Here is a 27,770-nt window from a genome sequence, read left to right as displayed (position 1 = left end):
ATTTGCTATGTCCTTGTGCAGTTTCGGGAGGAGGTACAGGGCTGGCAGTTTCGGGTATTTATATCTGAGAATATTAAATTATTCTGGTTCTAGTAAGCCCCTGTGTCTCCATTCTTGTAGCTGATTCTGGAATTTATTATTTTCAGTGTCATAGTCCTTCCTAGTACTTCTCTCGTACCTACTACTATCCTTCAATTGTGTTAGCCCGTCCTTGATATACATTTCTTTAGGGAGCACCACAATGTTCCCTCCCTTATCTGATTTCTTTATTACAATGTTCTCATCTTTTTGGAGGGTTTGTAATGCTGACATCTGGGCCTTGGTGAAATTGTTTCTGGCATAACTTCTGTGTTCCGAGAGTTTGTTCAGTTCCTTAGTGACTCCCTTCTCAAAGACATCTATCGCTTCATTTGCGATTTGGGGTAAGAATATTGATTTGGGCCGGAATCCACTATCATGGTTCAGGTCAAATCAAATGTCATTAACAAGGTTTAGAATAGGGTTTTGGTTAATGGATGGGTTGCCATCAAGGTCATGGAGCATGTGAAGAAAATCAATGTCATGAATTGCCAGCTCACTCGGTGTATCAGAGTTGGACGGCATCTGTTCTTTGACTTTAGTGGCAAACCATTTCTTTAACCTGAGTTTCCTGGTGAATTGGAATAAATCAGTGTGGCCTTGTGTGTAATTAAAGTCCGCCGTGGGACAGAAAGAAAGACCAAAAGATAGTACCTCTATTTCCGTGTCGCTGAGCTTGCGCTTGGAGAGGTTCGCCACCGTTTTTTTATCAGTCATTTTGATTGTTGTTTCTGTCCCCTTGTCCTTGTTCCCTCAGGGCTTGTGATTTCCACTCTCATTGAGGGGTTTGATTTTCCGTCTTCTCTGCCTCCTCTTCCACGTCCTCTTTGTCCCCCATTGCATTTTACTTTACACTCTTACTCGTGAGCAAGGAAGTCTTCTCCGAAACGCGTCGAGTGATTTGGCCGAAACTTAAAGAAAAATAAACACGTTTTTAAAAGGATTGGTGGCTGTGGCATCGTTTATTTTGGACTACAAACAAACGATTGTGGTGGAGATATATATATTCCACCAAAATGCCCTTACACTCAGACTTGCACTTAACAATGCTCTCTCAGTAAATCTCGAGGCTGCACACATTACCTCTGTTCCTTAAGTAAATTCATGCCTGACGCGTTTCGAGGACAACACCTCTTAGTCATGGGTTGCACATAGAGGCATGGAAAAGCTCACCTGTTAACTCCTTTTTATTATTATTTAGAGCAACCTCCCACAGTGGGGGTGGCTCACAGTAGCTGCCACGTTTGCATGGTGGTAATTGCAGTTCACCGTGTGAGTTAGTGTCCATCCTTAGTAGGCTCCGTGCCTCTGTGTGTCTTTACAGTATTGTAACATCCTTTAGTAGGGAGTGACTTTTGGCTTTGTGTGCCCTTTTTAGCCCAGGAACATTGTATCATTCCGAAAGGCATTCGTGCCTTTCCCAGTCTTTCACATTATGAAGTGGTGCACTGCCTGTTTTCGCGGCTCGGGCAGCCGCACATATTTATTCCACCAAAACGCCCTTGCGTTCAGTCTTGCACTCAACGATGCTCTCAGTAATCTCCTCGAGGCTGCACACATTACCTATGCCCTTTAAGTAAAATCATGCCCAACGCGTTTCAAGGACAACGCCTCTTGGTCATGGGCTGCACATAGAGGCATGGAAAAGCTCACCTGTTAGTTAACTCCTTTTTATTATTGTTAAGAGCAACCTCCCACAGTGGGCGTGGCTCACAGTAGCTGCCACGTTTGCATGCTGGTAATTGCAGATCAACAAGTGAGTTACAGTAGTAAGCTCTACGTGTTCTTTACAGATATATATATATATATATATATATGTGTGTATATATTACCTACTGGCGGTTGCCAGTAGGTAGTTATAGTTAGGACCTAGTTTCCATAGGAAATCCGCAACATTTTATTTGGAATAACTTTGGCGCCGGTGAACGAATCTTCGCAAAATTCTCCAAGAAAATGGCCTACTCCGCTCTGCTCCTTCCCTGAACGTTTGGGGTTGATTCGTCAAGCGGGGGCCGAGTAAAAAGGGGGGTCCCAAAACGTGTTTTCCCCCATGCAATTTTCCATAGGACCTTTAGCCAGGGCTGCTTTTTTTCAAATTAGTCCCCGGGGGGCCAAATCCCGAGGGCATAATGAAAAAGAAAGTGTGGGGGGCCCCAATCCCTCCCACACTGCACCGTGGACCGCCACCCCCCAGGGCAAAGTAATTATAATAGCGGGGGACACACGGGCCCCCTGAGCCCCGGGGACGCCACCCCGGGCTCTATTATTAAGTATGCGGGGGGCTCAGGGCCCCCCCGCAGCCCCGGGTACCGCCACCCCCGGGTTTGCGTATGTATGGTGGGGGGGACCGCCACCATCCCGGGGCTTCGTTGTTCATAAAAAAAATAAAAAAACCTGTGTGGGGGGGCTCAAGCCCCCCCACACGGCCCGGGGACTGCCACCTCCCCGGGGCTCTAATATGTAAAATAGGGGGGGTCCGTGACGGACCTCCAGCCCCAGGGACCACCACCCCCGGGGCTTTTAACAGGTTTGAGGGGGGCTGCGCCCCCCCCTCTCCTGGAGCCCTTGATGGCCCTGGGGACCACCACCCCAGGGCCGGCTCCTGCAGTGTCCCGGGGTGCCCACCCCCGGGACACTGCTGTTTGCTCTGGTAGGGCGGGAGCCTCGCGGCTCCCGCCCAAGTGTGGAGTTTTGCAACTTTAATAAATTCCGCAAAAATCAGCCGAACTATGAATTGCGATTTACTCATCTGTTATCAGGAGAGACCTCAGTGCTGCATCTTTCAGCCCACTACTGATCCTGAAAAGTAATTCTAACCATAGTTACAGTAACTTGAATTTTCTTCCATAGGCTAACATTGACTGGTTTCACTTGGAAATTCTTCTAAGTGTGGAGTTTTTGAAGTTAAAAAAATTCTAATCGTAGTTACAGTAACTTGAATTTCCTTCCATAGGATATCATTGCCTATGTAAAAAAATATATAAATTTAAAATAATATTTAAAAAAAATATATATTACAATTTCAATATTTTTAAACATTTATTTTTCAATTTCTATAAAAAATATGTAATGTAATTTAAAAAATTAAATATCTCAAAATAAACAATGTAAAATAATGTAGTAAATCAGTATAAAAATATAACCATTAATACATTTAAAAATTATCATTTACAAAACCTTTGAAATTCACTGAAAAAAACAATAGGCTTCACCCACGTTATAGTTGGGAATTAGCATTTAAAAATCCTTAGAAATTCACTGAAAAAACCATAGCTTTCATACATGTTATAGTTAGCGGGACATTTCACTCATACAAAACCATTGAAATTTCCCAGTTATAGTTAGTTCAGCTAACTATAATTTGATGTCCCCAATGTTGGGTATTTTGTAAATACATGAAATATGAATGTTTTGATTCTAAATACAGACTGAGTTTTGGAAAGCACTTAAATCTTTTGCGCTATGTTGCACATTTGTCAGTGAGGTTTACATTGCTATTGTATTGCACATTTGAAATGGTACTACTACAATGATGAAATTCAATGAAATAATATATTTATTTGTATATTGGTTTTAAGTATGTACATGATTACTTTTTTTAACCAAGAAATTATTTAGATTTTATATACATATTTATTGAATTTTTTATATTCATGTGTATATTTACAGTGGTCTATTTTCGAAATTGCAATGTATTTATTTGTATTTTGCACATGCGCAACTGCACAATTACAACACACTTTAGAGACATAAACTCAGAACAAACAGGCATTTATGCAGATATCAAAAAATATTGTAATCCTAGATGAACATTACCATATATATATCTCCAGAATCCCACCGACGACCACGCTGGGTCAGACATGGGCACAGACTCCAAATGAAGAGTTTATTGCATTAACATTTCATGATGACGCGTTACGACCGAAGCCTGCAGTCTTGATCACATAGCAGCGCATTGTGTAAACAGACTATATATATATATATATATATATATATATATATATATATATTTATTTATTTAATTTCGGGCAAAGATGCAAAGCAATCCGAAGTGAAAGTCTTAAACTTGTTTATTCGACAAAACGAACCCAACCAACGCGTTTCAGCCTTCTCGGCTTTGCTCACATGAGCAAAGCCGAGTAGGCTGAAACGCGTTGGTTGGGTTCATTTTGTTGAATAAACAAGTTTAAGACTTTCACTTCGGAGTGCTTTGCATCTTTGCCCGCAAAATTGAATTAGGAGCCAGGATCCGGCTCCGCACCCACTGCTAGAGCGCGCTGTATGAAGGATCACTTTGTGGATAGATATATAGTAGCCTTCACCACAACAGACGAACTAAGACCCAAAGTTGGTGCGAAGTTTTTTTAGTTTATAGAAAACCCTTCGTGTTCGCCATGACTCATTTCGGCCGTCGTGAGGGTTTTATCACATGACGCTTCAGGAGGAAAAGTGCAGAATTTAAAGTACTACGTGTATTCAAAAGGTAATTGGCATACAGCACATGATCAATAGAACTAGACGAAACACTGATAAATACTAGGCAAGTGCCTTGGTTCAACAAATGCTGGCACTTGTAAACAAAAACCTCTACATCTAGGAAATAAATTCTGTCATTGCTAATGTGGCCTGTGAAATGTAAATTCAAAGAGTTGGTATTGATCACAGTGATAAAATCAAGGTCCTGCTGTTCAGAGCCCTTCCAGATAAAAATCATTGATATATCTATACCAATAAACCACATGTTCAGCAAAATCCACAGCTAGTTGGCCACGGAGAATATATATTTGAGTCCTTCATAAAGAATCACAAAGAAGGTGGGGCACTCAAAGCTGTTCCAAGTGGATTTATTTCTCACAGGTCAACCAACAAAACAGCGGTCTCGCAGGACGCGTTTCGGCTTCACGCCTTCATCAACAGGTAAGTTACCATTTTGAAAGCTATTTATAGCATATAGATGTTGCAGGGCAAATGCTAGTGGACATGGCAAAGTTTACACACACACAAAAACATAATTGAGGGACGAAATGCTGAACAATGTCAAACACTCCACTCCAGTCAGAGATCTGGCCAAAATGTATCATTGTTTGCACACCACGCCATTCCAAAATCAGTCTTGACCCTGCTCCCCATTGGAACAGTCCAGCCCGAACTACCAGGCCAGGTTCTCCCTGGACCATAAACTAGCATTCTCGGACTGGTTTAGGGGTATCACCTCTCATCAGCCAGTATAGCTTGAATCCCATTGTAATGGTGAGCATGGGACCATGACTGGGCATACACTATCCCACTTGGGGGTGACAAATGCAAAATGAACAGTGATGGACGGAATGCTGAACAATATCAAGCACTCACCCCCAGCCAGAGATTTGGCCATACATCCATTGTTCTGTACTCACCACATCGTTCGAGTTTGGGCCCAGCAATTTGAAATTCAGATATAAATTCTTAAAATGAAAAGGTCTTTGATAACGCCAGACCTAAAAAATAATAGAAGCAGCTGCACAAATGCTGATACCCTAATAAAAAAAGGAGCTCCTCTTTTTCCATACAAAAAATATGCACGCGTAGGCATTGTATATGTTTTATACAAGCCAGTGCAGTGAGAATTGGAAAGAACAGATTTAATAGTGGCTTTCAGCGCTGCTTTTAATGTATTACGTTTACTTTTTCTTCGACGCTGCACATTGTTGTAATCACTGCCGCATCAGTTCTTGTTTCTATTGCAGTTAGTAATTCCAGCACAAGTTCGTACGAAGGTATCCTCTTACTTTGGGGAATGCAGCTCAGGAGTTGGATCGACTTGCCCGTGGCTTTCTCTTTCGTTTCTGAGAATGAAACTGGCACTTGTGGAAGCCGGCGGGGGCAGCTCATAGTTTGTGTGTGTGGGTGCGACTGAGCTGTGAACAGCTGGCGCGCGTAGTCCGCAGTGAGCTGGGAAATGCCTGTGACGCGTGGGAGGGGGGCGGGGCGGCGCTGGGACTTCCCTGGGAGTTTCCCTTTTCATGGGGCTGTATAAAATTCAGGCAGTGATAGCCCCTCCCTCACACAGCTCTGCTGCCTCTGCCGAGGAGAGATCTCCCGTCCCTCAGGTCAGTGACAGCGCGGTGCAGGTATTGATTCCAAATGTTGCAGTACGAACGATGTGTGGGCACGGCACTCTCCACAGCATGTTTGTTTGAGGCAAACCATGGAAGCTGATTTTATCGAACCTGCTTAGGTTGGGCATCTGGGCATTTGGATCCTTGAGATAAATGGTGTAAAACGCCCAATGAATGGAACGTAAGCGCCCGGTATAAATACGTTATTAAAGCTAGATTGGGACCTCAGTCACCACGTCCAGCATTCGTTGCCTGTTGTGCAGGGGTCGTTGGTGGCCGCTTCATTGCTCGGCTGGCAGTAACTGATAGTGCGGCTATTCGGTCAGTGGCTAGTGTTGCTTTTGAAGCCACCTCCCTAAGTAAAAACTGCAGCGAGAGTGGTGGCCCTCACCTCTTAGAACCCTGTAAACTGTGCTCTACACCTACCCTTTAATATCGGAAGGAAAGGCATTAGTTCAAAAGACTTTACTCGCTGGGGGAACCCGGAACGTCTGGTAACTCTAGCTTGAACACTTACTCACAGGCCTAAAGGTCCCTGTTAGCACTGCTCGGATCCGGCACTTATTTGAGCCGGATCTGGGTCGGTCCCGTGTGCAATGTGCATCTTACCATGTCCTGGTGCAGCGTGCAAACACCGGGACACATGCTGCACTGCCTCCAGGCCGTCAGAGTGAACTCCAGCTGTATCAGCGCGGCCTGATGCACTCCAATGGGCAACCAACAAGATCGAAAAGGAGCGATTTACTACATAACATTATCTCATTGGATTGGCATCTCCTAAAAGTGAAAGCATTTTAATGATCGAAAAATGTTTATAGCTACCCAAATGAATTCATTTTTTAACAGCATTAGTATGACTGCTTGAGAGAAAAAACCTGCAAGGTTCTACATTTATGCTTTGCAGGTTATGTGCCCCTCTTTAATGCAGGTGTACGAATCACTGAGGTATTACAGCGGCATGTTAACCACCAGAGTAGCCACTGCTATATCCTGAATCTAGCTGGACAAACGTAGACCTCTAGCAGGTAATGTAACTCCACTGTTCAAAGTCGTGCTATAGTGCATTCAAGAATAACTGGCAGCATGTTGGCTGAAATCCTGTTGCAGAGTTGCCTCAGCAACAATGTAAGATTTTTTGTAATGAGAGACACTGCAAAGAATACACTTCTTGACTCTCAGTTTTTATTCATTTTTCGCGCTGTCTCTTATTAAACTTCAAATGAAAAGCAGTCTCCTCGGCCTCATTGGTAGTTTGAATATTTTTTTTAATTCATTTATTTATTTATTTTATCAATTTATAGGGCGCAACAGCTACCCAAGAAGGGTTTCCCGGCGCCAAGGCATTATGTTGGTTAATTACAGCCTAGACACAGTTGAAAAATCTGACTAATTGTGTGGAACTATTTTTTTGTTTATTTGTTTTGTGAAAGTGAAATTATATTAAAAAAATGCAATGGATATTAGTTACAGGACAGAATTCGTACCTCACTCATTTGTGAATCACTGAAGAAGCATGTATTATCTGCTAACTAAGAAGAAGGTTCTTTAAACCTTTTTATTTTTCGTTAACCGCCAACATTTTCTCACATAAACCGGTACAAAGATTTGTATGCGTTATTCTCCAGAAAAAAACGATTTTATTGTAATATGCAACATAATTACCTGCGCAAACTAGAAGATGGAACCAAGAGCAGTGGGGGAAACGCAAATGTTTATGCATGCGTCATGCTACTATATTTCAGTGATTCCTCTGTTTTTTTCCTTTCCAGGACAATTTTTCTTTTTGTTCTCTTAGGTTGAAAAAAAACCACCTGAAAATGTTGTCTCGGTTGTTCCGGCTTCATGGTCTTTTTGTTGCATCCCACCCCTGGGAGGTCATTGTGGGCACAGTGACGCTCACCATCTGTACCATGTCCATGAATATGTTCACAGGAAATGACCAGATCTGTGGCTGGAATTACGAGTGTCCAAAATTGGAAGAAGTAAGGAGTTAATTCAAATACATTGATCTTTTACCATATACTTAATGTAGGTGCATGCCTCGTGTGGGTCATGCTAGTGCAGAAACGGTAGTCTCAGAACCCATAATGTGTGGGAATTATGTCAAATCCGTAATGTATTGGCTCTAATTCAGAGACATTTCCTAAATTAATCAATTTTGCCCGATTCAAATCATGTGTATATGTTTGGTTTGTGTGTGTATATATGTATATATTATATCCCGAGAAACACATAACATTTTATGGTCCAACTACTGTAACATTCACATGTGGGGACAAATACCGATACAAACGCACACAGTGAAATGGTTCCAAAACAAAACCTAACACACATTGAAAAGGCTAACCGGTCTGTCTTTGCAAGCTGCTGCGTTAATTTTTGTTTAAATACATTAAAAATTAACTATCAAACCATGTCACCCAAATAGGAGAAAAAACGCGCTGCCACATTATGGCAGCCTCGTGCTTCAGATAAATTACTTATTAAAAGAAAACTTCATATACACATTTCAGTATAAGAGTGTGGTGCTCTGTTGCATAATTTTATTTTTAATGCACATCACGGGAAAATAAGATTCTTATTAGAGCAAAGCAGAGATAATATTGCCTTTAAAATACTGTAATATGAAGAAAGTTTAGACACGCAAAGATGGCTATAACAATTAAAAAGAATGGAAAGAAAAAAACACTGACAGAGTAAAATATTGACCCGGAAGGGCACTGAAGTGCGCTTATTTTTCGGCAAATTGCACATTTGGTCCCAGTTGATTGTAGTGGGCCGACCTCTTGCCCTGTGCTATATGTGATGGTGGGTGGAAGCAATATGCGAAGCACAGCTGAATATACTAATGGATGATGTGGGTACCCATAGCCCCTCCATGTATGTGTATAGATCTATATATTTTGCTAGATTTTTTTTTTTTGTAGAAGGCTGGTTCTAGGCCGGACTTCAATAAATAACAAAGTAATTTTTGTGAAGGGGGGCGGGGGATCAGCAAAACATTCGTGCATATAGTGAAGAGATTATTCTGTAAAACGTTATAGCTGGTACACCCGTCCCTTGATGATTAAGACCAATTTAGCAGCTTAGTGAGTGGAAGCGATGAGAGATTTTTTTTTTTTAATCTTATGAACTAAAATCTTAATGTAACTCCACTAGAAAAACATTTTAAGCTTAGTAGCTCAGACATGTAGGATTCAGGCAGTTCAAGAAATTAGGAATGCAATAAAAAGATTTTCACCTGCTGAGTATTGATGATGTGAACAAGTGGAGGGGTAATTTGCACACTCTCCCTGCTCCAGTTCTGTGGACCAGCATGGTGATAATGAAAGTGAAGGAGAATTTAAAGCCATCAGGATGATGCCAGGCAAAGCTTATGCTCTTTGGCTGTTGCTGGCGAAGTAGTGAAAATAAAAGATCGACGAAGGAAGCGTCTGCCACTGACCCCACCGAACTGCAGTGTTAATGTGGCAACCATTTTGTATTGGTGCTGCTCGTGTATTTAACCCCTTCGCTGTGGCGGCTATTCCGCCGCAGCGCTAAAGGGGCGGGGCGGCCGCGTGGCGGCCGCATGCTGGTGATGGAGCCGCTCCGTCACCAGCCGCGGTTGAGCTATGCTGGTGACGGAGCGGTTCCGTCATGACCCGCCCCGCTCATTAGAACACCCGCGCAGGCGCAAAATCAGCGCCGCGCAGGCGCGGCGGCTGGGCCATGAGGGAACAGCTCCATCATCAGCACAGCTCAACTGTAGCTGATGACGGAGCGGTTCCGTCATCAGCAGAGGAGGGGTTAAATAAACCCATACACAAAACAGTAGGACTTTGAGCTGGCGGCGTACAACTCACTCTGTTTCCGTGACTTATGGGCACGAGGGGAAATAAGATGGGCATGTTGTTACTTCAGTATTTTTTAAAAAAAATCTGCGACAGGCCCAGGCAGATTTCATGATGAATTGAGATAATGTGGTGGCCTTTTTTCAGCACCTTCATATAACTAAGTCTGGACATATTTTTTCTAAATATTTGTGATTCTAGAATAGTTACAATGCATCAAAGAAAATTAACAGTAACAAAAAAGGTCAGTCCGTACTGTCGTGCCCAGGACAGGGGCACTAGGACCTTGGGGCACAGGGCAAAGGCCAGGGGACACCGGACACCACTTCCGGTCAAGGGAGGGGACAGGGACATTCCTGGGTAGGACCTCGAGGCAAGAGGTCAGGGTATCTGCACGCTGTACACAAAGAAATAAAAGTGTACCTGAAAAGCCCCATCGTTTCCTGTGTGTTTCTTGGGGTTCCTGAACATGACACGTACCATCCATGCTCACAAGGTCTCATCAGTATAAGTTTTATCAAATAATTCTTAGGTGGCGTGGAAAACGGTTTCAGAGTTAAACTAGCCACTCCACTTCAGACTCCCAAAGGCCAGTGTCAATTCACGTGTGACATAAGAGTGTAGTTAATAAAGAGTCCCTTTCTCCAATAACTATTTTGTTAAAGGAGACTAATGTACTTAGGCTGCAAAGTGGTTTACAGGCTGGAGGAGTACTCATCTACTGTTTCACTACAGTAGACTCGATCAGCAATCCAGGCTGTATTAGTTTGAACTGGTCCCCCCACCCGATAACCACCATACACTCCGCTAATAAGCTAACTCTACAAATTTGTGGAGCCTCTTGTGGGTGAACAACACCTGGGGCATGCTGGGTGCACGCCCAACCCAATTTCACAAGTCCAGGTGGTAAATAGTATGCTGTGTGCAAGAATTTAAAGAGAACCAATTGGTGTCTACTATTGATTGAAATTTGAGTTTGGTAGAACAATATTTCTGTATCGTGTCAGTGATCTCTACCCAGAGGTTCCTCTCCCAGCGCCTTTACCTGCCAGCCTCAGGTAGTCGCATTATACAGTTTCGTTGTCAGTCACCATGGATTTGTGGAGGTGTGCGCCAGTGTGGGAGCTAACTGCGCAGGAGGAGGAGCTGGGAATCCAGGAATACAGTCCTTCAACGTATGTCTAAGTCTCCGATATAAAAAGATATTTAGAGGTGAAGCTCCCCTTTGTGGTTGAATAGCGCCATAGAATTAAACTGACCGTACACAAATATGTCCCCCAGTGTCCACACCCCTAAGTTAATTGCTGTTGGGTCTTAGGTTCATATGCACCCGTTATCATCTAGTTATTCCTAATTGGAAGCCAGGGGAAATCCAGTTTCTCCAGTCCTGCACTAGCAGTCATCATATGCCAGGTGTATACAGTACATGCCATGGTTTCAGGGTGCAGTCGCCATCATCATAGTCCGAGGGCTGCCCGCCATATCACGATCTAGCTCCTATGAATCGATTCAATACTGTGGATGGACTGAATGGAACATATATTTGGCCTGGGCTACTCAATAATGTTCCAAGGTGCGGAGAGCAATCCCCTGCAGGTGTACTGAAAGCGTTAAGGTATTACAGTTAACCCTTGGTTGGTTTTCTCGCCCATACAGAGCTCAAAAACACGAACCGTAACAGATCAAAAAAGGCTCTGGTTAGGGAAAGCGATATGTTGATACCTAGGTATAATAAACTAGGTAAAAAACTATTTTACATAGATTGTCCCTACACCAAAAGAGAACGTCTGCCTATCTGCCCTTTTATTTAACAAACCACTGAATCGTAATTCCTCCATGTAAGTAGTGGCAGGTTTCTGTGCAGGGAGATTATCTGGAATGTACTCCAGTTGCTTTTTAGCACGGAGGAACAGCCGAGTTGTATGATCTCCTTCGCTATCCAGTGTCCTCTGTGAAAAAGTTCCTATTTATGCCCACTGATTAGTGGCTTTGTAGGGATCGCAAATATCTCTTGATGGTCTCTCTCCACAATGAAAATCAAGTTTGTCGCTACAAAAAGATAATTCAGATGTTTTTCAAAGTAGATCTGCGTCTTGACTGTGTTCGTTATCTCAGGAACTCCTTGGAACTAAGCGGTGCTGGGGCTGGCCGCCAGTGGTGCGGTGGTCCTGCACCGGCAATTAGGATGCCACCGCCGCAGTGGCATGCCCCATCAACAACATTGTGGCGGGTGGTGCTCACAGCACTGCCTGCCACAGTGCCATGGAACACCCTGTGCATTTGCATGCACAACGTACCCTAGGCCCCCCCCCCAACACCCTGGGGGCCCACAAAGGGCCCCCACATTCAGGCACCGTGTGCTTTTCCATGGCGGCAACACCATGGAAAGGCACTACTTCGCCTGTATGGTAATATGTATGGCGGTGTCTTGGAAACACCGCTGCTATATCCAGCCACTTTTCCGCTCAGTCGACTCGTCGACCGGCGGACGGTCTTTCCGTCCGCTGGGGTCCTCCGCGCCATCGTAATATGGTGGGGGGAAATGGGAGGCGGGCGGTTGATAATGGCGGGCGGATCGCCCGCTATTATAATAGACCCCCTAGTATGCACAGCTTATTGCGTCATGAACGCTCCCTTAATAACTCATTCTTGACGTGTGAGTTCCAGTAGTTTCTCAGGATGTTGCAAAGTCTTTTGCACTGCTATGTGTGAAGAGGAATTAACTCTTCACAGAGGCCTGTGCTCTTGACACATAGCAGTGTATTTGATAAGGCACGGAAGGCACCGTGTAACAGACCTAGCGCCTTACCTGAAAAAGAAAAATGTCCAGGATTAAACAGAACAATTCAGAGTGCAGAAGGACAATATACTCTAGCAAAGTATTTTGCACCACAAATCATCCTCTATATCAGATATGCGCCTTTTGACACCCTCCATCCTTTCCTCACATGTATCCAGGCAATCTTGCATATGATTGCAGACCTGCCTACTCACACAGTTCCACAATGTGAGTCACGAGATAGCAGCTCCCTTCAAACGGTCACCTTACTGCGTTGGCTTTCAGCGGGTGCTAGGAGACTCTGCATAGCCAATGTCGGGGGTTTTGCAACTTCCCAGGACATCGATGGTAGCCTCAGAAGCATGTTTGTTTGGATGGAGTGATACGTGTTACTCATGACCAATGCTGGTACACTGCCACGCTACCTCTCCATAAAACCCTGCTCCACAACTGTTCTTGCATAAAAGCGCTTTATGCCCTGACCCCCTTACCAGTCCTCGCCTCCTCTCACACTGTAAGTATTATTTTCAAGTTGGAGTTGTGGGATCGACCCTGGATGTCAAGGTGTCCATTTTCTGATCTATAGTCTGCAGGATTCATTTCATCTCTAGAAAGAATGTTTTTGCATCAGCTGTGTCCCAGTCTGACCCTGTAGTATCAGTGCCATAGGCGTCCTCTCCTCCCCCTATAGGCCTCTAGTCATTTTTCTGTACTCAAACATCACTTTACCTTGCTTGTGGTCCTCCGTGACGATGATGCCAACCTCGTTGCCAGGCCTTAGCAGACTATTGATTCAAGACTGAGGAGGGTACAGTGCCACTGTGTTATAAATGATGACTTGTATGCGCAATTAAGAAACAGCCAACCTTATGCAAATGCTGCACAATCCCATCTTTCAACAGACCAGTCAAGGGCCATTCCGACACCAATGAAGGTACGCACTATGGGTTCCTGGGGCACTCCTCTTAATCCCTTGAGCTCACTAATACCTCAAGCGATAAATCACCAGTGGCCTCCCAAAAAGGCAGCACCCAGCCCTCTTGCCGCCGCCTCGCTCAGCAGCGCATGGCAATAATCTTCAAACACGGGTATCCCAAATCCAGCTTGCCACGCATCCTTGCTATTACACAGCGCTGCCAACCAAATTAGACCACCTTTCAACACTCTTTGTTAGGACAGTCAGATCTAGCCATTCTCTGGTAGCAATTAGTTATTATAAAGGAGAAAAGTTACAGATTGTGGGCGGAGGTGCAAAACCACTCTAAAAAGCGTCCAACTTGGGCGGTGCTTTCTGGCCCTACTCCGAAGGCTACACCTATTTGATGTGGAGGTTTCTAGGGTATGTGGTGAGATGCGTGTTGTTATCCACAAATGCATTTCACCTAGCATTTGTCATAGCTAATATTTGTCAAAGCAGCTCTGTGTTTCTGATGAATCTCTGAATATAATTGAGTATGGCTTTATAATGCTACGACCGTGAAGAAATTCTTTGGTGTCCCTTACTATACCCTCTGTGGTGTCTAACCAGACCTAAAAACCCACGTTTGCTACACATACCATAACTCTCCCTCCCCACCACGATGAAACCCACCAATGTTAGAAGTGGACCCGGAGGGTCGGCTGAGTACAGGGGGGAGAGGCTTCCGGCGAGGGCCCTCTCCGGTAATCGTACAGACAAGTAACTTCCCCCCCCACAGATAGACACCAGACAAGGATAAGTTCTGCACACTTTTATATAGATCTTTAGGCAAGGTGATGAGCGGTACAGTAGGACTAGGATACAAGGATCCCGTCAATTCTAGTCTCTTTGGGGTAAAGGGTAGCGGGACAGTCTGAATACCGGTCTGATACAGGAGCAGCAAAAGGTGGAGCTCACAATCCTCGAGCTGGAGGGTTCGCAAGGAGGGGCCGCGGCAGCGCCAGCAGGTTATGACAATGGTTCACGATGAGGGCCGCGGCAGCGCCAGCAGGCTTCGAAGATGGTTCACGACGAGGAGGGCCGCGGCAGCGCCAGCAGGCTTCGAAGATGGTTCACGACGAGGAGGGCAGCGCCAGCACGCCTTGAAGGTGGTTCACGACGAGGAGGGCTGCGGCAGCGCCAGCAGGCCTTGCAGATCATTTACGACGAGGGTGAGCCGCGGCAGCGCCAGCAGGCCTTCAAAGGTGGTTCTCGAAGAGGAGCCGCGGCAGCGCCAGCAGGCCTCCAAGGATGAGTTCGTCTCGGTGTCTCTCTACTCCAGGATACAACTGCCTTCCTGCTCTGGAGCTGCCCCAGTTATAGGTCTGGCCCCCTTTGATGTCCGGACCCTCGCACTTGGAGGTCGGGAGGTCCGGGATGAGGGAGTCCAGACACCCAGCAGGGGGGTGGAGCCAGCGCCCGGGGAGGCTGGGGGCGATCGACACCTGGCGGAGGGGAGCCATCGACTCTCCTTCTCCCATTGACCTGCCAAGTGGTCTCTTCACCCCCTGGGTGGGTGGTGGTGCCTCGATGTCGGGGCCTGGCTGGGTCCGAGGTCGACCCGAGGCCACGAGGCCTGGTCGTGTAGTGTCCAAAATGGCGGCTGGGCCGGAGACCGGGGTTCTGGAAAGGACCCGGGCCAGCCGATGCGGTGGTGTGCAAGAGCCAGGGTTCCGTCGGGGAAGGGCCGGGGGTTGCCCCGGTGGGTTGCAAGGGTTGTTCCTGTCCGGGGAACAGGAGGAGCAGGGGTCCGTGACCCGCCATGTGGGGAGGGGACGGGCCTACCACGAGGCCTGTCCAACAGTGAGTTTGAACTTACTAGCAAAATAAGGAATCGCAAAATTGTGATTCCTTAAATGCAAGAGCAAAATAAGGAATCACAATTTTGCGATTCCTTAAATGCAATGTAAGTAGCACAAAAGAAAGTACACTTTAGCCTTAAGGAATTGCTGAATTACCACCAACTTCAAATTGGTGGTAATTAGCGATTTCCTTTAAAAAAACACTTTTTTGCTTTTTTTTTAAAGTGCCATCTGGCACACATTCATGCCCTTAGGGCATGTATGTGCGCCACATGTGCACACATGCAAATTTCAGGGTTGCAACAGGGTGTCCTTTTCACACCCTGGCACCCTTGAAATAGCACCCGCTATTTGCGATTTCACTAATAACGAATTGCAAATAGTGAATATTTTCCCATTCATTCCTATGGGCCTCCCAGCCCATAGGAATGGATAGGTCAGTATTCCTTATTAGCGAATCTCAATTTGCTATTAAGGAATAGCTAATATTTTAGCGATTCCTACCTACATTCAATTTTGCGAGTCCTTAATAGCGAATCGGTAAAATTCGCTATTAAGGATTCGCAAAATTGATTTGACCTACATCTGGACCTAAAATGCGAAATGCATCTTTTTTGCTGCCTCCTTAACTTTATTCCCCCAGCATTGATGTGCTTGCAACTTGTCATGCTGACGTACCCAGTTTCGTTCGGGGTGTTCACACATCTCTGCTGATTTGCCAGACTCCTCAGAATTGTCAAACAGACCCAAGTAGTTCGCAATCCAAAAATGCATTTTCATTTGAAAGTGCGATTGCACAAAGAATCCAAAAATGCTTTCAGTAATGTTTATGGATATTATATGTACAAAAATGTGGATGCTTTTATTGCACAAATTGGAGTGGTATGAAAACCATATTTCACAGAAATCCATGTCCTCTGGAAAGTTAATCGCTCGTTCCTGTGAATATGGAAAATACTTTATTTTCCTAGTGGAATATGGGAATATCGAAATGACAGTCCAAAACTACTCTGTGCAGCTTTATCTTTGCATAGTGTTTAATCCCCATTCTATTCCGGTTTGCAAGCTAAGCCTTCACATCCGAATTTCAATCCTTGTCTTTTGTTGGCTGCACCTTGCAGAGAAGAGCTTTACCAGGCTCTCACTTGTAGAGGCAGAGAATGTGTGTTTTAACAAAGCAAAGGGTGTTTAATTTTAATAGTTTTTTCTTGACTACACAATTATGTTACAAAGTCTATTACGGAGCTTAGATATTATTTAATCACTGTTAGTACACCAAAAGTTCATCATATTTTCAACAATCCATTAATTTCATGGCTTTTGCTTTCACATTTGGTGATTCTTTAGTTAATGCGTCCAATGCAAGTTACTTTAAATTCTCATGTGTCCCAATGCATTTCGGGCTCTCTTGTGGCCCTCCGTCAGGGGATACTCTACAAAAAGAAAAAGGGGGGCATTGCTATCAGCCTTGGGTATGAAATCGCCAGAGTTAATAAATATACAAAGGGTGACTGACCATAGGTGCCGGTGTTGTCAAAACATGCGTACCCCACCACGGGGTAGCTTCGTAATAGACTTTGTATCATATACGCTGCTTGGACAAGACAGCGATTCCTCCGTAGCACGCCACAGACCATTATTTGGATTATAATTGATTAACACAAGGCAGTGCCAGCCCCAATCACCTTCTTTGTCAGTACACAATTATGTTCCCAAGATACTTTCCAAGATAAGAACTTCCGAGCAGCAGGGTACACAGGGTTCGCTGCATAAAATGCTTGGTCGATTGCATAGAGAGCTCTGCTTTAGCCCTCCAAAATGATTAGTCTGCAACTTGTAGTCCTCCAATGTCTATTGTTTAATTGAATTAATAGGAATGTGTAGTGATCAACACCACCCATTGAACTCATTCTTGAAACTGATAGAACTACCATTATATTCAGACATCCACAGAGTTCTATCAATGCCTCTTTGTACCATATTGCACCATGTATTCACTGATATCGTGATGCTTTTTTAGTGCACATCTTGGAAGAATAGTTGGGCTGGGTGCTGATCAGAATATTGTTTTTTGTATATGCACGGTTGAATACTGCACTATCAGTACCCAACATACCCACCTCCAAATGATAGACGGGTGAGTCTGCCTTGCCAGATTCTAACTCCGGCTTCTCCAACGAGTAGCTTGTGAGCTAATGGTAGCTCTCCAGTTGCCTGTGAATAGCTCTCCTGTGTGTAGAGTTGGCTCCTAAATTGCTGTTTGGTTGAATTAATATATGTATACCAACATTGCAAAGTGTGTATCTGATATGACAATGGGTGTAATTTCAGAGCCCGTAATTTCCAAAATCTATTTAAAGCTGATATTTGAATTTGAATAATGCAGCATTGGGAGACTTATTACCAATATTATGAGATTGGTGCAATGAAGCATTGCAAATGTGGCTGCTATGTATTGCCCTTGTAGAAGCATTCCAAATTGACCAAGCCTTTTTTTACATCACTGAGGTGATCACGGCTGGTAATCTTGCTTACGGTGGTCACTAATGTAATCTTGTCGGATGTGTACAACACTAATAATATTAGTAGCTCATTGTATTTTTCATTGAACATAAGTGGTTCTTGTTGGAGACCCCTGTTCTTACTGATCCCCTCAAAAGTACTCCAGTTTGTCTGCGGCAGACGTTCAGCTCTCTGAGCCACCCTTCTGACTACAGAAGAAGACCTCCCCCTAGCTGTGACAAGTAACCATTCACCTCTAGTCTGATTTCTATATTATATTGGTCCCAGTGCTGACACACGAAAAAAGACATCACTTGTGATCATTCACTGACAAATTAGGCTAAAAAAAAAAAATTGGATTCACACTCTATCACTTCTTAGAAGGGTTGGGATTACTTGCTTGCTCGTGGGTTCCAACGTGCAACAAAAACATCTTAACCAGATCATCTAGTTACAAAATGTTTGTTCACCATCTATATATATATATATATGCTCTTTCATGCTTAGAGACTTAGGGGCTGATTTCGTCCGACCGATATCCTTTCGGGGATGGGACCACCCGACTAGCTGTTGGCGGTCCCACCATAGGGATTACAATGCGACCGCCTTCAAGGCAGTCGCAATGTGTATGTTTTGTATTTCAGATTGTGATGCGGGCTGCCAGCACACGACGCAGTACAAAAAATAAACATTTTGCATATCCCTGCACTATGTGGCAGACATCATGCTCAAGGCTGAGAGCAAGAGGGAAAGGGGTGCCCAAAGTCCCTTTCCGCCTGCATTTTTATGGCCGGTTAACCGCCATGAAACAGCCGGCAGAAAGGGACATTGGAATCCCTAGTGCCTGAGCAGGCACTGCCGCTGTTGTAGGGGTACAAGTCCCTGAGTCCCTCGGATCCATGGTGGTTGGTCTCTCCGACCTCCTATCATCCGCCTGCCATTGTAATGTAGCGGGCAGTTAAGCGGTGTCTGATGGCGGTGGGACCGTCGCCGACTGCCTGGCAGTGGCGGTCCCTCTGCCATCGTAATGAGGCTAAGTAACAGAAAGGATTTAAATCAAGGTTAGATTAAGCCTCCCATTGATTGAAACCTGCACGTCACCAGAATTATGTAATTTCTGCGAAATTCGTCCCCAAATTAATTTTTGAGCAGTCAAGTCAACCAGACAAATTAAACTGTTTCACTTCTTCTTGAGCAAGTCGTGTGATTCCCTTAATGATACAAATATCAGTTATACCTTTTAATTATAATTCATCGGTTTAATATTTGAAAATACTTTGTTATTTCAAAGTAACATCGCAGTCCACCAGAAAAAGTAACTGTATATCCTAAAATTGTTCTATCTGTGCAAAGTCTGTGTCTTAAAGTTAATACATGTCTGTTTTTGTTTTCTCAAACAGGACGTGTTGAGTAGTGACATCATAATCCTGACCATCACAAGATGTATAGCAATCCTTTACATATACTTTCAGTTCCAGAATTTACGACAACTTGGATCAAAGTATATTTTAGGTATTGTTTTTTTTGCAGTTTCATAATGGAAGACCTAAACATGAGTTTATGGTTTTGTCAAATGGTTATTTTACTATTCTTGGATTCATATAAAAAAAAAGTTTAAATGTTTGAGCCAGTTATTAATCATTAATATTTGAAACAAAGAGTCTGTTAATGTAAGTGTGTAACTCCACTGTCATTTTTTATTGCTTTAGGTATTGCTGGCCTTTTCACAATTTTTTCAAGCTTTGTCTTCAGCACAGTAGTTATTCACTTTCTTGACAAAGAATTGACAGGCCTGAAGTGAGTATTACACACTGAAAATTCTTTCTTTGGCCGTATTTGTGTATAAGTATGTTCATCATTTGTAGTCATTACACAGAAGATTTTAGAACAGACTTTCATTCTACACAGTTTAAGAACCAAGTCACCCAGGTACCCAACTTTGGAAGTTCTATAAGCAAGAAGCAAGAAGCGTATATTGTAACCCAAAGAAGCTCTAACCTTCAAGCGTTAAAGCCTGGTTGTAGTTCCTTGGGGCTGAGCGTCCTAATCTAACACTTTGAAACCTCATCCGTGAGGTGAGAGTTTACTATGTATGTACCTTGGAATTTTGCTTGTGACACTCCTGTTCCTTTTCAAAAGCTGAGGTGCCATCTGATTGTTTCAGTATATGGGTCCTTACACAAAGGCATTCATGAGTATGTGAAATAGTATTCTAGTAATACTACTTGTACTCTTAGAAAATAGCCCAGCCGGGATGGAATTATCACCGGCAGTGCAATTGCAAAGACCTTTTCTTCACCATTCAGCCCTGAGAATGTCGCTGAACTATTTCCAAATGCGACAAAACACATGTCTGTTGGTTCTGTCTTGGTCTAATGGAAACTGAATTAAAGACAAAGCAACATCACATTTTATGTTTATGGATCATTGATTTGAATGTGCATTCATTTTGTAGTGATTATACATACTGTTTATTTACCCTGATTTGTGCCTAGGCTTAGATGTACATTGAAGAAATATGAGTACCTCTTCCCACACAACATTGAGGGGTTACAGGGCTCCTTCCCCTCTCCTAGTAGCGCCATCCAACTGTTTTTACCGAGCAACGATTTGCGTTACACAGCAGAGCGCCTACAATCCCTGGCCTTCAAAAACCCTTCTCCATAGATTCACTACTTGTACTCTATTAAAAAAAATGTATTATATTTTTATTAAGAAAACAAAAGAAAAACATTACAAAAAAAAAGAAAAATCGCAGGTGATCACATATAGTTCCATCACATGAGTCATCTTGGCAAAATACAGAATTATACTCTCAATAATTAACACTCGGGTCAAGGGGATTCCGGCGCTTCCAGCTCCATTCTCGGCGCAGGCGGCTCACAGATCCCACCCCGGTGGGTATTCCACGCCCCCCCATATCTTTCCCCACTTCTTCGGGCAACCCCTTGCTACATAAACCGATCTCTCTCTAAACATACACCAGTCTAGATCTTTGCCCACTTGGAGACTTGAGGTGGTTGGCTGGCTCCCCAGAGCTGTGCTATGTTGTGTTTAGCCACCAGGAAAACAAAGGTTAAGGAGGGCCAAGGTGACTATATTTATAGACCTACCAAACTCTATACCCCTAAGTCAAACTACAACAAACATAAGGAGTCGGAAGGTCTGTTAAGCGACGTAGCTGAGTCTATGAGGTCCTAATGAAGTAACCCTTTTGGATTGCACTGAATCAGGCCAAGTGGTCACACGACACGAATAAGTGTTAGATATCCTATCAGCCCACCCATCTGGCGGAGCCTCGTCATGTAGGACGTCTAACCAGGGTGGTGAGTCCAAGCCCAGATGTATTGGCCAGACAACACTCACTACTGGTTCATCTTGTAGAAGTGTCCGTGCCACAGAGTGGTGCTGAAAAAGTGCAGTGCAAAACAGGGAATAAAGAATAAGTGATCTAAAATGGCGGTTGAGGCAAAGAAAAATGTTTTTATTAAGGATATTCACCAGGACGCCAGATTAAAAAGAAGTGTGGAACAGTGTGAAAGAATCACTGTGATGCTTTGCTGTTTTATAAATTAGGCCAACATGTTTCTGCCGAAGGTGGAACTACACCGGCATTCTTCAGGGCCAACTACAAAAAGATGTTGCTACTGCAAAGATACACTCAGACAATTTATACAAAGTGAAGCAAAAAAAGGACAGACCAAAATATTAAAGACCTGTCCAGACTACTGGTGTGGTCATCTAGACCATCCTACCATATCCTCCAGATCAGAAGTTGATAGAGGAAGTAATCCTAAAAATGAAAACACAAAAAAGACAACAAGTGTTGTACATTATACAGTCATGATAGACTATTCACAATATCAGGACCAACATATGAACTCAGCTCGGCAAGTCCCAATTAGGACGGCCATATGTTATAAAGGTTTCATATTAAAGTAAACCATCAGTCATTGCTGAACGTGAATTACAAACAGGATATAGAAGGACTTACCCAGCAATATGTGGGAGTCGAGCCTCACCTCACCCGGCAACGGCTCGGAGATTGAGGCCCCGCTCTGTGCACAGAACATAAAAATAGAACATGTCAACCTGAGTTGACTCAGAGATCTGTAGTCAATGTTTAGGTTGTACAGTCTGTGCATAAAAAAACTGGTTGTGTAACTGTCCTCACCGAACGCTGTCCCATGGAAGACAAGGAAAGGACTGGCTAGTGGACAAAACTAATGTCTAGTCACTGGCTAGCATAGTCACCCTGGAATGAGCACCTGTATATAACTAGTGCCTATTCTGTGGTTATACAGTCAGTTTAGTACTACCACCCTGAGCCAAGGAATAGATGTAAAAAGTATGGCTCAGGGTTGACTATTTAAGAATAATGGGTCTAAGTTAACCAAACCCCTGTACTGTGCTCATATGGAAGAGTACATAAAGTAAAGTGAGCCTGGAACTAACCCTCTACTCTGTTGGTGTACAAGGAGTTAAAAGAGCTCAAGGATAAAGTTATAGCTCAAAATAGCGTCTACCTGGAAGGAGCATAACCTACAGATGAGCTAAGCATGAAAAGGGGGCCACAGCAAGACCACAGGACTAAGCGCTGCGCATCATGATCCAGCTACTCACCTCTCCGTCGGTACCCCTATGCAGACACCTAAGCCGAAGGGGAGGCAACGAGGAGAGGTGAGGCTCATGTATTTATACCCCATATGATTGGGTAGTCGGCAGCGGCTGTGTTCCTATCGCCGCTGCCGGTGTTGCGATGACAATCACAATGCGCATGCGCGGTCAGGTAACACTTCACCGCGCTGTGATCACAATACCGGGCATGCGCGATGAAGTATCCCCAGCCGCGAGCGCCGGTCAAGGAACAGCGCATGCGCAAAAGAAAAACGGAGTAATCTCGAAAACGACTCGGAATCTCCGTGAATACGCGCATGATCAGTTATGCTTAGCCAGTGCCATTTGTCAAGAGAAACCAATATAAACAGCGGGCATAGCGATGCTGTGCTAAAATAACCCTGCCACTCGCACCTAACAAATGAGGGCTTACCAGATGGCGGCCACATGGAAGACACGGTGAATCTCTATGTATTCTAGTCCCTGAAATAAAACAGTGCATCCTGGGGGCCAGTAAACATCAGCATCCTAAGCCTATACTGGCAAAGATATAGATTGCTAAAGACCATAGTTGATTAATAAACTATGTAAATATGGAAACATTGGGTGTTAAGTGCATGAAATACCAGGATCCACTTCCAAATACAGCGGAAGGGATTCAAGGCGCGGTAGAGCAAGAGAGTGCTGACATAGAACAATGGTCGTTGGCTATGTACTAGGGTAAATTTACCAGGGACATAAAGGATGGCGCCAACAGCGTCTGACCTAATGCGGTTGTCATGTTGGAAGTGGAGTTGTCAATTTACCGACTTGTGCTACACTATATCTAGTAAAGGCAGTGGGTCTGTATCATGTAAAGTATAAGTGAAGCCAACTAATGATGTTTGACATACTGGAAGTGGGATTGGCCAATTTTTGACATGAGCTATACTATATCTACTTGACGCTATAGGTCTGTATCATGTGAAGTATGGGTGAAGCCACTGGTAGTGTATTGAGTTATCAGTAGGAGATGGAGTCCCGAAGGCACACAGCTGGTCAGATGGACACCCAGGGTATACTATCATTCAGACCTGAGATGTCAGTTTTCAACTTGAAAATCCAACGTTGTTCCTTGATGAAAAGAAACCTTGAGACGTCTGTGATATGCGGTGGGATGAATGGTTGATCCAAAACAATCCACCTAAGGTCTTCAGCTTTATGCTTTTTAGTCAAGAAGTGGTTTGTTAGACAGGTGGATTGTTTGTTGCACCGTATTGTGCTCTTATGCTCGTTGATACGGGACTTCACTTTCCTGGTGGTATGTCCAATATAAGCCAGACCACACGGGCATGTGATCTTGTAGATCACTCTCTCCGAGTTGCAGTTGGTATGGTTCAACAACTTCCATGGTCTAGCAGTTCCAATCTCAACGGAGAGTGTCTTGCTAGTCTGGGGGCATGACGCACAGTTACCACAGGGGTGGTGCCCTTGAACCGGAGTGGTATTCCAAATGGTGTCAAGGGTGGTGTTAGTGTCCTTCCTTTGTGTCCGTGGTCTTGTACAAGATCACATGCCCGTGTGGTCTGGCTTATATTGGACATACCACCAGGAAAGTGAAGTCCCGTATCAGCGAGCATAAGAGCACAATACGGTGCAACAAACAATCCACCTGTCTAACAAACCACTTCTTGACTAAAAAGCATAAAGCTGAAGACCTTAGGTGGATTGTTTTGGATCAACCATTCATCCAACCGCATATCACAGACGTCTCAAGGTTTCTTTTCATCAAGGAACAACGTTGGATTTTCAAGTTGAAAACTGACATCTCCGGTCTGAATGATAGTATACCCTGGGTGTCCATCTGACCAGCTGTGTGCCTTCGGGACGCCATCTCCTACTGATAACTCAATACACTACCAGTGGCTTCACCCATACTTCACATGATACAGACCTATAGCGTCAAGTAGATATAGTATAGCTCATGTCAAAAATTGGCCAATCCCACTTCCAGTATGTCAAACATCATTAGTTGGCTTCACTTATACTTTACATGATACAGACCCACTGCATTTACTAGATATAGTGTAGCACAAGTCGGTAAATTGACAACTCCACTTCCAACATGACAACCGCATTAGGTCAGACGCTGTTGGCGCCATCCTTTATGTCCCTGGTAAATTTACCCTAGTACATAGCCAACGACCATTGTTCTATGTCAGCACTCTCTTGCTCTACCACGCCTTGAATCCCTTCCGCTGTATTTGGAAGTGGATCCTGGTATTTCATGCACTTAACACCCAATGTTTCCATATTTACATAGTTTATTAATCAACTATGGTCTTTAGCAATCTATATCTTTGCCAGTATAGGCTTAGGATGCTGATGTTTACTGGCCCCCAGGATGCACTGTTTTATTTCAGGGACTAGAATACATAGAGATTCACCGTGTCTTCCATGTGGCCGCCGTCTGGTAAGCCCTCATTTGTTAGGTGCGAGTGGCAGGGTTATTTTAGCACAGCATCGCTATGCCCGCTGTTTATATTGGTTTCTCTTGACAACTGGCACTGGCTAAGCATAACTGATCATGCGCGTATTCACGGAGATTCCGAGTCGTTTTCGAGATTACTCCGTTTTTCTTTTGCACATGCGCTGTTCCTTGACCGGCGCTCGCGGCTGGGGATACTTCATCGCGCATGCCCGGTATTGTGATCACAGCGCGGTGAAGTGTTACCTGACCGCGCATGCGCATTGTGATTGTCATCGCAACACCGGCAGCGGCGATAGGAACACAGCCGCTGCCGATTACCCAATCATATGGGGTATAAATACATGAGCCTCACCTCTCCTCGTTGCCTCCCCTTCGGTTTAGGTGTCTGCATAGGGGTACCGACGGAGAGGTGAGTAGCTGGATCATGATGCGCAGCGCTTAGTCCTGTGGTCTTGCTGTGGCCCCCTTTTCATGCTTAGCTCATCTGTAGGTTATGCTCCTTCCAGGTAGACGCTATTTTGAGCTATAACTTTATCCTTGAGCTCTTTTAACTCCTTGTACACCAACAGAGTAGAGGGTTAGTTCCAGGCTCACTTTACTTTATGTACTCTTCCATATGAGCACAGTACAGGGGTTTGGTTAACTTAGACCCATTATTCTTAAATAGTCAACCCTGAGCCATACTTTTTACATCTATTCCTTGGCTCAGGGTGGTAGTACTAAACTGACTGTATAACCACAGAATAGGCACTAGTTATATACAGGTGCTCATTCCAGGGTGACTATGCTAGCCAGTGACTAGACATTAGTTTTGTCCACTAGCCAGTCCTTTCCATGTCTTCCATGGGACAGCGTTCGGTGAGGACAGTTACACAACCAGTTTTTTTATGCACAGACTGTACAACCTAAACATTGACTACAGATCTCTGAGTCAACTCAGGTTGACATGTTCTATTTTTATGTTCTGTGCACAGAGCGGGGCCTCAATCTCCGAGCCGTTGCCGGGTGAGGTGAGGCTCGACTCCCACATATTGCTGGGTAAGTCCTTCTATATCCTGTTTGTAATTCACGTTCAGCAATGACTGATGGTTTACTTTAATATGAAACCTTTATAACATATGGCCGTCCTAATTGGGACTTGCCGAGCTGAGTTCATATGTTGGTCCTGATATTGTGAATAGTCTATCATGACTGTATAATGTACAACACTTGTTGTCTTTTTTGTGTTTTCATTTTTAGGATTACTTCCTCTATCAACTTCTGATCTGGAGGATATGGTAGGATGGTCTAGATGACCACACCAGTAGTCTGGACAGGTCTTTAACAAATATTTTGGTCTGTCCTTTTTTTGCTTCACTTTGTATAAATTGTCTGAGTGTATCTTTGCAGTAGCAACATCTTTTTGTAGTTGGCCCTGAAGAATGCCGGTGTAGTTCCACCTTCGGCAGAAACATGTTGGCCTAATTTATAAAACAGCAAAGCATCACAGTGATTCTTTCACACTGTTCCACACTTCTTTTTAATCTGGCGTCCTGGTGAATATCCTTAATAAAAACATTTTTCTTTGCCTCAACCGCCATTTTAGATCACTTATTCTTTATTCCCTGTTTTGCACTGCACTTTTTCAGCACCACTCTGTGGCACGGACACTTCTACAAGATGAACCAGTAGTGAGTGTTGTCTGGCCAATACATCTGGGCTTGGACTCACCACCCTGGTTAGACGTCCTACATGACGAGGCTCCGCCAGATGGGTGGGCTGATAGGATATCTAACACTTATTCGTGTCGTGTGACCACTTGGCCTGATTCAGTGCAATCCAAAAGGGTTACTTCATTAGGACCTCATAGACTCAGCTACGTCGCTTAACAGACCTTCCGACTCCTTATGTTTGTTGTGTTTAGCCACCATGCATGCCAGTATCACCCATTGCTTCTGATACACGTTTAGATCTGTGGGTTCCCACACATTCAACAGACATCTGCGAACCTCCGGTCGCATCTCGGCACCCATAACTTTTCCCAGCTCATCATGTTTTGCCCAAAAGACCTGTATCACCGCACAGTGCCAGAGAATATGCATTAGGGTACCAATGTCTCCACAATTTCTCCTACACTCACCACTCCCTCCCCACCCCATTCGAACCAGCCGGGGCCCAGTTATATAGGATCTATGTAGAATCTTTAGCTGGACAAAACTAAGTCTCATCTGGATAGCCACTACCTTCGGGGAGGAAACCGCCTCCACCCAATCCTCATCATCCAGTTCCAACCCATCTGCAATCCACTGAGCTCTGACTCGCTCCAGCGGGTTCTCCATGTTGTTAACCAATTTCCTGTATATTAAAGAAATAGTTTTCTCGGGGATATGCCCATCTAATACTCGGTCCTCCAGAGGCGATGCCTCCGGTAGTACCGCACCTTTAGGGATATGAGTGGTGAGTGTGTGCCTCACTTGCCGATACTGGTAGTCAAGTCAAGTCAGAGAATTTATATAGCGCACTACATACCCAGAGGGTCTCAAGGCGCGTAAGGGGGGGGGGGGGGGGGGATTACTTTATAGTGTTCGTTGTTATGTAACCTATACTGCTCTTTGAGGGACTCGAACGAAAGTACCGCGTTTTGGGCCCAT

The 27,770-nt window shown here is 44.3% G+C and overlaps 1 protein-coding gene across 1 annotated transcript in view; it reads left to right on the top strand.

Moving 5' to 3' along the window:
• HMGCR (3-hydroxy-3-methylglutaryl-CoA reductase) overlaps positions 1-27,770 on the top strand; it is a 98,020-nt gene that overhangs the window by 18,295 nt on the left and 51,955 nt on the right. The window contains exons 2-4 of the mRNA XM_086960768.1: positions 7,949-8,161; positions 19,454-19,565; positions 19,763-19,850. Coding sequence (XP_086816894.1) covers positions 7,997-8,161; positions 19,454-19,565; positions 19,763-19,850 — 365 coding nt within the window. The 5' untranslated portion in view covers positions 7,949-7,996. The remainder of the gene's footprint in view (positions 1-7,948; positions 8,162-19,453; positions 19,566-19,762; positions 19,851-27,770) is intronic.

Source organism: Lissotriton vulgaris, chromosome 3_1, assembly GCF_964263255.1.
Source record: "Lissotriton vulgaris chromosome 3_1, aLisVul1.2, whole genome shotgun sequence".
Taxonomy (NCBI): domain Eukaryota; kingdom Metazoa; phylum Chordata; class Amphibia; order Caudata; family Salamandridae; genus Lissotriton; species Lissotriton vulgaris.
The sequence above is the reverse complement of the archived record's forward strand: the minus strand, read 5'-3'. Positions and strand labels throughout refer to the sequence as shown.